This window comes from Porites lutea, chromosome 5 (assembly GCF_958299795.1).
Source record: "Porites lutea chromosome 5, jaPorLute2.1, whole genome shotgun sequence".
NCBI classification, from domain to species: domain Eukaryota; kingdom Metazoa; phylum Cnidaria; class Anthozoa; order Scleractinia; family Poritidae; genus Porites; species Porites lutea.
Genome location: NC_133205.1, coordinates 28,626,247 through 28,639,821, shown reverse-complemented (window position 1 = coordinate 28,639,821; position 13,575 = coordinate 28,626,247). Strand labels below are relative to the sequence as shown.

Below are 13,575 nucleotides of genomic sequence, written 5' to 3'. Positions count from 1 at the left end.
ACGTGATTGTGGCAGAAGCGATAGCTCGAAAGAACCCCAAACTTGGAAAACTTGAAAGCCTAGCGTGCAGTGAATGTTTGATCAACGTTTTCGAAAATGGCAAATATGGATGGAAACCGCCCAAGTACCGCAAACAAGCTGTCCATGTTGGCAAAGTATTTCAGATGGGAGATTTCACAAAGAATGAGAAAACCAGTGCGGTAGCTGTGAAAACTTCGACGTTAGGTCAGTATAGTGCCACACAAACCTAGACTTTAACATATAAGGCATCGCTCACTAGCTTGCGCACCATTCGAGAATGAAAAAAAGAAACTTACAGACTGTGACGATATAAGAAACATTTAACAATTTAACGGAAAACCAGTAGAAAATGACAAATTGTTACGAACTTTAATTTTTTACGGTTGACTTTTTTGCGACTGAAAGTTAAATTTTGGAGGTTTAACTGCCAAAGGATCCCCATTGAAGACCATCCGTGACGGACCTAATTTCTGTTTTATGTCATTACTTTACTGTTTACGTCCGTGTCACAGTCGACAGAACATTACAGTCATTACATTGGCGGGGCAAACCATCCCGTCAGCTTCACTCGTGCTCTTTAAGCTAGAACCATTAATATGCAATTGCAATGTTACAATCTACGCCTATATAAATACCCTTTTCGAGGAACAACAACAACAACAATCGCTAATCATAATCGACCAGGCTAATGAAAGTCTTAGCACCGGATTCAGCTGGAATATTTCGGTTTTATTACGTTCATTGACAATTTTCTTTCTTAAGGTTCATGGAGTTTTTGAAGAAGCTGTGAACCCCATAAAATGGAAGCGTGAAGATGATGCAAAATAGCTGCATTTATAAAGCTGACATGTTCTTTTCGCAGATATACTTGAATGCTGCGAAGTCCTGGGAAAAGAATGGATCTCAATTGTAGGCGTGATTGGCACTCAGCGTTACCATGGAAACTCTACTTGGAAGCAATACGTAGCAGCGGTCTTGAGCTCACTGGTGAATAAGGTGCTACAGGATGACCAAGTGTTTGCAATGTTAGGAGGAGAGGGTGGGGAGCCCAGACGACACAGTCCCCTCCCTGGAAACCCTCTGCAAGAAACCGTTTCTCTTAAAAGTAAGCTGGGATCATTAAATGGGTGTCAGCTCAACCTCTTTCCCAGGGTCTGGTTGCTGCTACTCTCCTTTTTTCCCAACCTCTATTTATGATTAATATTTGTTTGACTTGTTCCCTGGATATTTGCGATAAGTAATTACTAAAGAAGAGTTTGATAAAGGACCTTTGTTGAACTCACGGTCTTATTAGCTGTTCTCGTAAGTAGGCTTCCTTCTGACTATTAATGCCTTCCGGCTTTGGAAGGCTACGAACGTTCAGCAAAGTTAGTTGATAGTGATTTCTTGAAAACAGTTGGCAGAAAATAATCGTTTTTGAGTCATAAGCCAGGAGTTTAAAGAAGATGACACTGTTGCTATGTTTCTAGTTATTCCAGGTAAACTAGTTCAAAATTAAGGTGTGTAAATTCTTTTCTTAGACTGACTGAAATTGATCGGGTATTATTTGATGGCATTATTGTACTGTCGACTAGTTAACAGTGTGCGTGTTGTTTAATCGAAGTAGTATCGTCAGACACTTAAAATACCACTTTCCATCTTTTTACAGAATTTCAGCTTACTGGTTCAGACTTGTCCCTCCAGGAGGGATTGATCCGGAGACAAGCAGAGATGCACTGGACACAAGTCAAAGATGCATATGATAAAGGTTTCTTCCATCTATCAGGTCAACACAAAACCCAGTCAGACATCTTGCTGCAAGAGGAGTTCAGTATAACACCAACTATTAAATCACCAGTAGAAAATAGCGAAGAATTAACTGACAAGGCTAATAGCTTACTGGCCACACGGGTGCGTGAGCAAGCGTTAAACGACGTCTCGGCAGATGGGAAACCTCCATATCTTGAAACAGGAAGTCGAGCACTTTATAGGGAACCGAATCGCGTAACTCTACCACCCCTCCGCTCTTTGTCTACCGGGAATCGTAGGACATCTCTCCAGGATAACCTGACGAGCCATGCGCAAACGTGTCCTACGCTGACCTCCAGTATGGCTGTTACCATGCAAGCTGCAGTGCTTCCAATAGGCGCCAACCTACAGACGCACGGCAGCTGCCTTGAAATCATCAGGATCAAGACTGAGGAGAGGGCAACAGTGAGAAGACAAGGAGTAGTTCTCCCTTCCCTAACCCGGCAGAAGAAAAGGGTGTGATGTGTAGTGCCAGTTTGCGAGTAAACGTTTCCGTGACTTCTATAGTAACAGTTGTAGATCACCGACTTGTCAATGAACTTAAAAGTTCATGATAAATGTCATAACAGGCCAACCAAAAAACGAGTATAGTACAATGGCTCAGTTAGTTAGAAATTAATCCAGTCGACGTTTAAATTCCTGAATTGCCAAGCGGGGGTTATGCTGATTTATCCTTCAACTCACAGAGACAGTTATGTTCTAGACATTAGTATCTGTATTTACACTTTTTCCTCCATTTCGTATCAATTATAACAATTTTATAACAATGTAAGAAATAAATGAAAAAGGGTGAGACATACCGTAATTGTGTGTAAGCTAATTATAGCAATATCATTCCGGTAAGACCATCAAGAGAAGATGTCCTATCCTCTCCAAGTAACATCCAACAAGTGTTGGACAAGGTCATAGCTTTTATATTTATTCCAGGGGCGGATCCAGGTATTTTAGTTCAGGGGGCTTCAACTTGTACTCCAAGGTGAAGCCAATAATTTTAATCCTTCCACGCCGTTGCACATTGATCTCTACTACGTAGACCTATACCGTCATGATACACGCAGTAATTTGACATTCTACTCGTTACGAAACGAGCTTTGAAGCAATTGTCTCTTCTTTTAAGGGGTAAAAGAACTTTTTTCAATATTAAACTTCATAGTTTAAAAGCAACAGGAAACGCACGTTCTATTTTTAGGCTACGGGATGAAAGCCGTAAGCGACCGTTTGGGGATATTTCGGGGGTTATTATAATTTTATAGCAGTAAGCTAAGTACTTTGAAACGTCTGCCGTCCCTCCGACCCTCCCCTTGGAGAACTAGGATTCAGGGACCAGTCGTAAAAATCTAACGTCAGACGGAAATGCCTTTCTCTGGCGTTAAAATAAAGAGTTTGAATGGGCTGAATGCCGGGAACTGCTAAGGTCTGGCGTTAAAATGAAGAGTTTGACTAAGATGATAAAATGTAAGTTGTTTTACTTTTCAGTATACGGTATAAATCATCTGTTTTTTAAAGTGGAACCCGGAACTTCCTTAAAACGAAGACCTCGTTACAATGAACATTGCTGGTCGCCAGTTGGAGTAAAATATATGGGACAAGATCTCGATGTAGCGTGTAGCTTTGACTCAAGGCCCTGAAGGAATATTTAAGACAGCAAAATTAAACAACAAAACATACGTTCAATAAAACTACTGGTAAATGGATGAGTTTTATGCAAGATAATTTGTTCAGAGGAGCATGTTTCACCAATGTATCGGACGTTGCTTACTGCAGACTTCATAAGTTACGAAGTTTACAAAAGTTTGCAAAACTATTTGAACGACACTTGCATGAGCCTAAGCTTGCATTTTGTACATGTGAATGAAACTCGTTTAGATGCTCATGGCGTTCTTTTCTCTCTCTCTCTTTTAGTCACAAAAATGTTATCAGATAATATGGAGCATCCTGTCAGAATCTTTACCAACGTCAGAAAAGACGCAAAAACCTCGACATAAATAAATGGACCTCAAATATGTAGCCTACTGGGAGAATGCGGAAAAATCAGCTATTTGTGTTAGTTATAATGGTTAAAACATAGTTCAGTTGTGTTTGAGACTTTCGTCTCATATTGAATTGATTAAAAACTTTCATCGAGAGCGTACGTCAACCACATTGCTTGTGTCAATTGAAACTAATAGGTGAACATGTTATTATTACCCCCATGTCGCCTGCAACTCTTATTTCTTTATTTGTCTAATTCGTTGATTGTCAGTCACGATTGTACAGCCATGGTCTTCATAACAACTACAAAAATTCAATTTTGGGCCACGTAAACGCTAACGGGAAAAATTCTACTATCATGGTTTTGGCCATTTTAAACCTCGTAAAACAATGACATGTCTACACTAAACAATGACATTTTCAAAAGGTCCTGTTTACATGGAGGTAGGGGACCCTAGGAAGGTGAGGTAACCGTACAGGTGTCCATATAATCTCTCATTTTAATTTGATCACGTTTACATGGTAGGTGGGGTGACCCGCCGCATTTTACCTTACCTATCTGTGGTCCCCCTCCTCCATGTAAACAGGCCCTTAGACTATGTCTAAACTATCTCGTATAGTTTATCATGTCGACATGAACAGCCATCCGGTCAGTATGGTATGAAAACTGTTTACACTGCAGTGGCAGATCCAGGGCAAGGGCCCGGGGGCCCGCCCCCCTGTTATCTCAGGGTCTGGATGAACGCCCCCCCCCCCCTCCCCCTATCTGAGGGTCTGTATCCGCCATTGCTCTGCGCCAGAGAGTGGCACAGAAACCAGTATCCGATATGTGGCGATCCACTTTCAAGATCAACGCGACGCAGCTTCGCTCCGTTACAGAACCTGCGCCGAAATCACTGTGTGAAGAGAAGCCTTATGAAGCCTTATCCGATATGGTTTTCGTGCCAGTGCAAAAGCTATACCGTATTGGGTATTGGGTTTAACTGGGTATGGTAATATATGATAACGAGTCTGAAACAATGAAAAATAACATTTAAACCAAGCATAAAATTGAACCACAACATAGACATAGCCTGAGGGAAAATCTCTTTATGAAGTTGATTTTTAATAATGGAAATTTGAACTTCGTTGATAAAGATTTTTCGGTTCCTCAATCTTAGCACGGCTCTTCAGATAATTTCCTGTAAGTTGGCTTTTTTTTATGATATAGGGTTTTAATGAATTCTAGAAATCAAATGGAAGATCGAAGGGCCTCTGCTCGTAGGATACGTGAGCTGCAATTTTTGGGAAACATGAGAGAGGTTCAATTGTGTCCCTCAATAGAGAGGAGAAGTGTGACGTCACGTTACCATGGTAGCACTATTTCTATCACAACTTTGCACGTGCATCACGCTATTTGTACATTTCTTTGCTGTCGTTGCACCACTACGATATGAAACTTCCTACTTTGAAGAGCCCGCTTTATGGAGTAGGTGAACACATACAAAAATTGTCGCTTTCTTTTTCTTAACTTAGATAACGATACATACGGTCGTAAAGAAAATTTCGTAAAGATTTGACAAATTAAATGAAATTGAAGATCGGTGAAGTTTAAAATAGTGCGAATAGACTTTTGAGTGACCTTTTCGGTTTTTTGTCATCCCAAATTTTTGCTACCATGGCAACGTGACGTAAGGACTTCTCCTCTCTATTGGCCAAACACAATGTTTGTAAGTCCCTTCCTAAAAAAGGCTACATGATTGCTCAACACACCCCATCCAGTTAACACTTCCTGTTATATAAAAAGATTCACACATAAGTGAAAAAGAATCATAAATTGGATATGTAATAGTTTTGTTCGGGAATACGTAGCGGTGCAGTGTGTTTGCGGTACATGTACAAGATTGGACTCTCCAGAGCAGATACAATTCGGAAACTGTAAAGAATTCCTTATAAGTGAGAGGAGCCTATCCAGGTAAAAATCTTATAAGGCTGGCAGATTAAACTCAAACTTTTCATGTGCCGAATATAATCGTTAGATTCGGCATATAAAGAGATCGGGCCTTAGTCGGTTGGTAGCGAGGAATTTGTTTATCCTTTTATGAGGAATTCTGCTCATTAGTGGTTAAATAGCTGGTAAAGATGGGTTTATTAAAATCAGTGCGGTCGCATATTTTTCCGCAAAAGTTTCAGCTAAATGTCCCTCTAATCACTGCAGGAAATCAATCTTTTCTTTGCGCATTCAAGTGTTTGTTTTTTTGAGGACTCTATTCGTCGTCATTTGTTTTACTGTTTATCATTCTGTATTTATTTTTTAGAGCCAAGATTTTTATCAGGTGTATAGTTGCGTCATGCTTTCCGTTTTAGTTCAGGTATTGATGCGAAAGATTCTTTGCTGTGCAAAAGTTAACTGTTTAAATGAAACAAAGAGAAGAAAACGATTTGGGTTCGTGAATTATTTAGATGGCTTCTTAAGTCTATAACCATCCACTGTTTGCATAAGACCACTTCTCCTTAAGTAACAAAACATAGTAAAGTAGAACCTCGATATAACGAAGGGCCAAGCGGTCTGGCAAAATATGTTCGGTATGAATGAGTGTTCGTTTTATCAAGGTTATTTTCCATATATTTACTATTACTGGCCGGGGGGCGAAGAATATCGTTCTACTGACTTTATACCGAGGACTTCGCCATAAGGAGACTCGTTATATCAAGGTCTTACTGTTTCGTGAACTGATTATTTTTGGATGAATTTGAGTTCAAGAAATTCTGCTTGTTGGATTGATCACTATTTATAAGGCTCGACTAAAGTAGCAACTTTTTTTAACTGTTCTAGTTCCATCAGTGGAATCCCAGTGCACTGTTTACATTCGTAGCAATAGACATAACACGCCTTACGCTCTGAAGGGAACCTGATGGTTGACAAGTTCCTTTTGTTATGTAACTTATATATTTTGTTACTGTGGTAACTGAGTATAATGCGTCCAGGAGGAGCTGCTGATACGGCAAATTCTGCTGAAGTCATCTTCTCTAGTCGTTTTTCAAAACTTAATATAGTTGTATTTTTGTGAGAGAGTTGCTTCCTAAGGTGTAGTGTGAAGTGATGGCCACTTGCAGTAGGAAGCCAAGACGACTCATCACCAAACTAAGGGCTTATTAACACTTACAGCTTCCTTGTTCTAATTGTTTCTGACCTTCGCTATTGCGCAGCTACTTGTGACGAAAGTTCATTGTCCGTTGCTCTTTGTTTTTCTTACAGTGTTTTTTTCCTACTAATATAACTTCCATTACTTGTTCGGCTTCCACTACTTCGTACTATCATGAACACACCAGTATGTCCGAAAGTCTTTTGCACATCTTTTTCTTCGTAGTTAATAGAATCTATATTGCAAAGGAACTTTACCATGCTGCAATTTCATCACATAAGTTTTTACACCTTTCGGGAAAACTTACCTTAATCCATGTCGCTGGAAAAACAGTTTCCGACTGCAATAAAAGTAAACAATGATAGCGCTGTTATTCATGATTCCGAAACCAAGACTGATGGTTTAACGACAGATTATTTGAGGGAAACCAATGTCAACTTGGAGGACAAAATGTTCCAGCAGTAAAGTTTCTGATTTGCGCAAAATCACACCCGGAACTTACTTTGTGGGACAATGATAAGTTCTGTTTGTTTGAAAACTCAATAACTTTATACTGAACTAAGTCGATATTTTAAGTCAATAATCAGACACTAGGGCCATTTATACGAGGAAAAATAAGACGCGTCTTACATAAGACGCGTCTTAAATAAGACGCGAACTGTACCATTTATACGAGCATGTCTTATCTAATAAGACGCGTCTTAGCTAAGCCGCGTCTTATTTTAGACGAAATGTGCCGTGTATACGGAAAGTTCGCGTCTTATTTTTCCTCGTATAAATGGCCCTACTGTCTACGACCAATGTAGAGTTAAGGGCTATAATGCGTAAGATTGTGCGTGGGAAAAGAAAAACAGTTGACTTCCTATATACTAGGACTTCCTAGCTAAATGTCCTTCAAGGTCAATAACTCGTTGATTAATAGATAGTTACCAATATTTAGGAAGTTAGAAGTTTCCAGAACCTAAAAAGCTTTCTACACAAAAGTGACGCATTTAGTCTTGTAACAGTACGAGCAATGACTTGCTATTGAAAGCTAATTATAACTGTGATTTAAAAAATGAATATTGTTATTTAGACATTTCCGCGTCTGCTACCTTGTTTAACCCTAAGGGTGGGTTTCTACTGTCACGAAATTTTTACTTTCATGTACACGCACGTAAATTTTACTCGTTGATTTTCGCTCAACTTCACGTTTAAGCTCAACACTTTGTATCTTGCCTCTCTTTTATTTACGTGAATAAATTTTACGTGCATGTACACGCACGTAAAAATTACTCGACGGTAGAAATGCACCCTAAGGGGCTGATTACATGAACCGGGCAGGCTCGCTTTGCCAAGAACTCGGCGCGTTAGTTAAACGCAGCAAAAATCAACTTTGTGATACATGACAAACGAGCCAGTCCTGTTAGCTGGGATTATACCGAGATCCCGGCTAACTGGGCTTGAAATTTTCCATGTAATAACGCTCGCCTGGTCAGCCCGGGGAACCAAACCAGCAACAGGACAGCGGATAACACAATGCGCATGTGCATGTGCATGCGCATTGCTTCCAATCTCTTTGTAAACATGACATTTCTTCATGTAACACCAGGATAACAGTTACCTCCAGCACGGAAAAGCGAGTCAGCCTGGCAAACGGGCCAGCGGGCGAGCCCGGCTCATGTAATCAGCACCTAACAGTTAAATCTTCATCTCTTCCATCTCTTCTCTCCCTAGTATAAGCGAAAGGTTTTTTATTTTTCAAATCCGTGATGTGAGAATCGCGGGGTGGTGCTGCGCCTGACAATGGACCTCTGGTCCTAAGGATCTGGGAAAAGAAACATTCTTTAAGTTTAGTCTCGAAAAGAGAATGCTCTTTCCTTCTTTATGTGAACATTCTGGAAGAACTTTATTATGTGAACGGGCGGCTAAACACATTAGTTTGGGTCACTCAGGTTTTGTGCGGGTTAGGTACTGTTTTTGCGGACGTAATTGCCATGAATGTTTCAGGGTTTAGCAGCGCAAGAAACAAATGATTTCTTTTAATTGAATCAGGTCAAATACACTTTGCTTCCCAGGTGGCAATTTTTTCTTCGGAAACAGGTGTTTCATAGTTAAGGCATCTTCAGAAAATTGATGTCTTCACAACAAGTTTTTCCTAGCTTAGCCAGATACGAAGCAGGTTAATAAGGAAGAAACTATTTTTTTTCTCTACAGGATCGTTCAGACACTGAAATGGCCAGATTGCCAAACCGGCCTCCCTCGGTTTGCGCGCTGTCACCCCAAGAACTCTCATACGAAACAGTTGATGTTGACAAAGTTTACATCCCAACTCATGCGCTTTTGATCGCCGAAAACGAGTTGATATTTCTTGCGATCGCGAGCATTTTGAAAGATCGAAAGGCTGTGCTGATTGCAGGGGCCGGGTATATCTACTTCGGAAAAATCAATTTCCGCCTTGTGTTTTTACTCAAAGCTCGAGGCGAGCCATCTGCAGTTGTCCAGGCCATCAAATTACTCAAACCAAAAGCTGGAATCTTTCTCGGGTTCGGGAAATGTCCTCATAGCAGGACGTACGAGATCGGGGACGTGATTGTGGCAGAAGCGATAGTTCGAAAGAACCCCAAACTTGGAAAACCTGAAAGCCTAGCGTGCAGTGAATGTTTGATCAACGTTTTCGAAAATGGCAAATATGGCTGGACACCGCCCAAGTACCGCAAACAAGCTGTCCATGTTGGCAAAGTATTTCAGATGGGAGATCTCACAAAGAATGAGAAAACCAGTGCAGTAGCTGTGAAAACTTCGACGTTAGGTCAGTATAGTGCTCACAAACATAGACTTTAACATAAAAGGCATCGCTCACTAGCTTGCGCACCATTCGAGAATGAAAAAATAAACTAACAGACTGTGACGATCGTAACAAACATTTAACAATTTATCGGAACACCGGTAGAAAATGACACTGATTGTTACAAACTTTAATTTTTTACGGTTGACTTTTTTGCGACTGAAAGTTACATTTTGGAGGTTTAACTGCCAAAGGATCCCCATTGAAGACCATCCGTGACGGACATAATTTCTGTTTTATGTCATTACTTTACTGTTTACGTCCGTGTCACAGTCGACAGAACATTACAGTCATTACATTGGCGGGGCAAACAATCCCGTCAGCTTCACTCATGTTCTTTAAGAACCATTAATACAACCCTTTGTTAAGACCTTGTCGGTATGCTATTGCAATGTTACAATCTACGCCTATATAAATACCCTTTTCGAGGAACAACAACAACAACAATCGCTAATCATAATCGACCAGGCTAATGAAAGTCTTAGCGCAGGATTCAGCTGGGATATTTCGGTTTTATACGTTCATTGACAATTTTGTTACTTAAGGTTCATGGAGTTTTTGAAGAAGCTGTGAACCCCATAAAATGGAAGCGTGAAGATGATGCAAAATAGCTTCATTTATAAAGTTGACATGTTCTTTTCGCAGATATACTTGAATGCTGCGAAGTCCTGGGAAAAGAATGGATCTCAATTGTAGGCGTGATTGGCACTCAGCGTTACCATGGAAACTCTACTTGGAAGCAATACGTAGCAGCGGTCTTGAGCTCACTGGTGAATAAGGTGCTACAGGATGACCAAGTGTTTGCAATCTTAGGAGGAGAGTGTGGGGAGCCCACACGACACAGTCCCCTCCCTGGAAACCCTCTGCAAGAAACAGTTTCTCTTAAAAGTAAGCTGGGATCATTAAATGGGTGTCAGCTCAACCTCTTTCCCAGGGTCTGGTTGCTGCTACTCTCCTTTTTTCCCAACCTCTTTTTATGATTAATATTTGTTTGACTCCCTGGATATTTGCGATAAGTAATTACTAAGGAAGAGTTTGATAAAGGATCTTTGTTGAACTCACGGTCTTATTAGCTGTTCTCGTAAATAGCTTCCTTCTGAAATTAATGCCTTCCGGCTTTGGAAGGCTACGAACGTTTAGCAAAGTTAGTTGATAGTGATTTCTTGAAAACAGTTAGCAGAAAATAATCGTTTTTGAGTCATAAGCCAGGACTTTAAAGAAGATGACACTGTTGCTATGTTTCTAGTTATTCCAGTTAAACGAGTTCAAACTTAAGGTGTGTAAATTCTTTTCTTAGACTGACTGAAATTGATCGGGTATTATTTGATGGCATTATTGTACTGTCGACTAGTTAACAGTGTGCGTGTTGTTTAATCGAAGTAGTATTGTCAGACACTTAAAATACCACTTTCCATCTTTTTACAGAATTTCAGCTTACTGGTTCAGACTTGTCCCTCCAGGAGGGATTGATCCGGAGACAAGCAGAGATGCACTGGACACAAGTGAAAGATGCATATGATAAAGGTTTCTTCCACCTACCAGGTCAACACAAAACCCAGTCAGACATCTTGCTGCAAGAGGAGTTCAGTATAACACCAACTATTAAATCACCAGTAGAAAATAGCGAAGAATTAACTGACAAGGCTAATAGCTTACTGGCTATACGGGTGCGTGAGCAAGCGTCAAACGACGTCTCGGCAGATGGGAAACCTCCATATCTTGAAACAGGAAGTCGAGCACTTTATAGGGAACCGAATCGCGTAACTCTTCCACCCCTCCGCTCTTTGTCTACCGGGAATCGTAGGACATCTCTCCAGGATAACCTGACGAGCCATGCGCTAACGTGTCCCACGCTGACCTCCAGTATGGCTGTTACCATGCAAGCTGCAGTGCTTCCAATAGGCGCCAACCTACAGACGCACGGCAGCTGCCTTGAAATAATCAGGATCAAGACTGAGGAGAGGGCAACAGTGAGAAGACAAGGAGTAGTTCTCCCTTCCCTAACCCGGCAGAAGAAAAGGGTGTGATGTGTAGTGCCAGTTTGCGAGTAAACGTTTCCGTGACTTCTACAGTAACAGTTGTAGATCACCGACTTGTCAATGAACTTAAAAGTTCATGATAAATGTCACAACAGGCCAACCAAAAAACGAGTATAGTACAATGGCTCAGTTAGTTAGAAATTAATACAGTCGACGTTTAAATTCCTGAATTGCCAAGCGGGGGTTATGCTGATTTATCCTTCAACTCACAGAGACAGTTATGTTCTAGACATTAGTATCTGTATTTGCACTTTTTCCTCCATTTCGTATCAATTATAACAATTTTATAACAATGTAAGAAATAAATGAAAAAGGGTGAGACATACCGTAATTGTGTGTAAGCTAATTATAGCAATATCATTCCGGTAAGACCATCAAGAGAAGATGTCCTATCCTCTCCAAGTAACATCCAACACTAGTGTTGGACAAGGTACGTCAAAGCTTTTATATTTATTCCAGGGGCGGATCCAGGTATTTTAGTTCTGGGGGCCTCAACTTGTACTCCCAGGTGAAGCCAATAATTTTAATCCTTCCACGCCGTTGCACATTGATCTCTACTACGTAGACCTATGCCGTCATGATACACGCAGTAATGTGACATTCTACTCGTTACGAAACGAGCTTTGAAGCAATCGTCTCTTCTTTTAAGGGGTACAATAACTTTTTTCAATATTAAACTTCATAGTTTCATAGCAACGGGAAATGCACGTTCTATTTTTAGGCTACGGGATGAAAGCCGTAAGCGACCTTTTGGGGATATTTCGGGGGTTATTTTAATTTTATAGCAGTAAGTTAAGTACTTTGAAACGTCTGCGGTCCCTCCGACCCTCCCCTTGGAGAACTAGGATTCAAGGACCAGTCGCATAAATCTAACGTCAGACGGAACTGCCTTTCTCTGGCGTTAAAATAAAGAGTTTGAATGGGCTGAACGTCAGATGGAGTGCTGACTTCTGGCGTTAAAATAAAGAGTTTGAGTGGGCTGAATGCCGGGAACTGCTAAGGTCTGGCGTTAAAATGAAGAGTTTGACTAAGATGATGATGTAGCTGGTAACGTGTTAAAACAAACAGTTTGGATGGGATGAACGTCAGATGTTTGCTGTTACGTGAGACGTTAAGATTTATGCATTAAAGGCGTACTTCGATTGGGGTAACTATGTTGCTTAGATACAAAAGACATGGAGGCATGTAATGTCATAGCTGTTACTTTTGTCTCCAGTGTGGATGAATTTGTATGAAGTGATCGCGCATTCAAGTGAAACCTTTTTGTGCAACGGGGGACAAAAGTGTGGGGGCCTTTTTCCTAGTAATATTAGTAAAATTGGCGACCTCACCCCTCCTACCCAAACAAAATTAACTTTTGAGCAAAGTGGATATTTAGGGCGCGACATCGCTGGGGGAGTTGAAGATGAAGGAATGAACCCAAAGCCCATCACAAAATTGTCATTAGGAGCAGAGTCGTAAGTAACAATTATTAGGGAAGGATTTTTCCAGCTGTCCCAAGTTCTTTTGACTGCCATTATGCACAGTGGGTTTCACACGACACTATGTTTTAGGATTTTACAAAATGAGATGTCTTGAACTCTGATTTTGCATGGCAACTATAGGAAAAGCTGAGATGAAAAATAGACCGCTCCGTCAAGAAAAGCTAAGTGGGTAAGGGGTGTACGACTAAAAGTGATATTACCTGTTTAATAAGGATTTTTTTTATTTGCGATGTTTTAAATTTATCATAAACATAATTGTTGTTTACATTGTCGTGATCCTACCTTTTGAGACCACCCTTAACTACCTTATGGTTTCATTT

General features: G+C 40.6%; 1 protein-coding gene across 1 annotated transcript in view; it reads left to right on the top strand.

The window, feature by feature from the left end:
* Positions 1–11,759, top strand: part of LOC140938182 (uncharacterized) — a 16,769-nt gene extending 5,010 nt beyond the window's left edge. The window contains exons 2-4 of the mRNA XM_073387702.1: positions 9,102–9,696; positions 10,378–10,620; positions 11,158–11,759. Of these exons, the coding sequence (XP_073243803.1) occupies positions 9,120–9,696; positions 10,378–10,620; positions 11,158–11,759 (1,422 nt within the window). The 5' untranslated portion in view covers positions 9,102–9,119. The remainder of the gene's footprint in view (positions 1–9,101; positions 9,697–10,377; positions 10,621–11,157) is intronic.
* Positions 11,760–13,575: the final 1,816 nt, after the last annotated feature.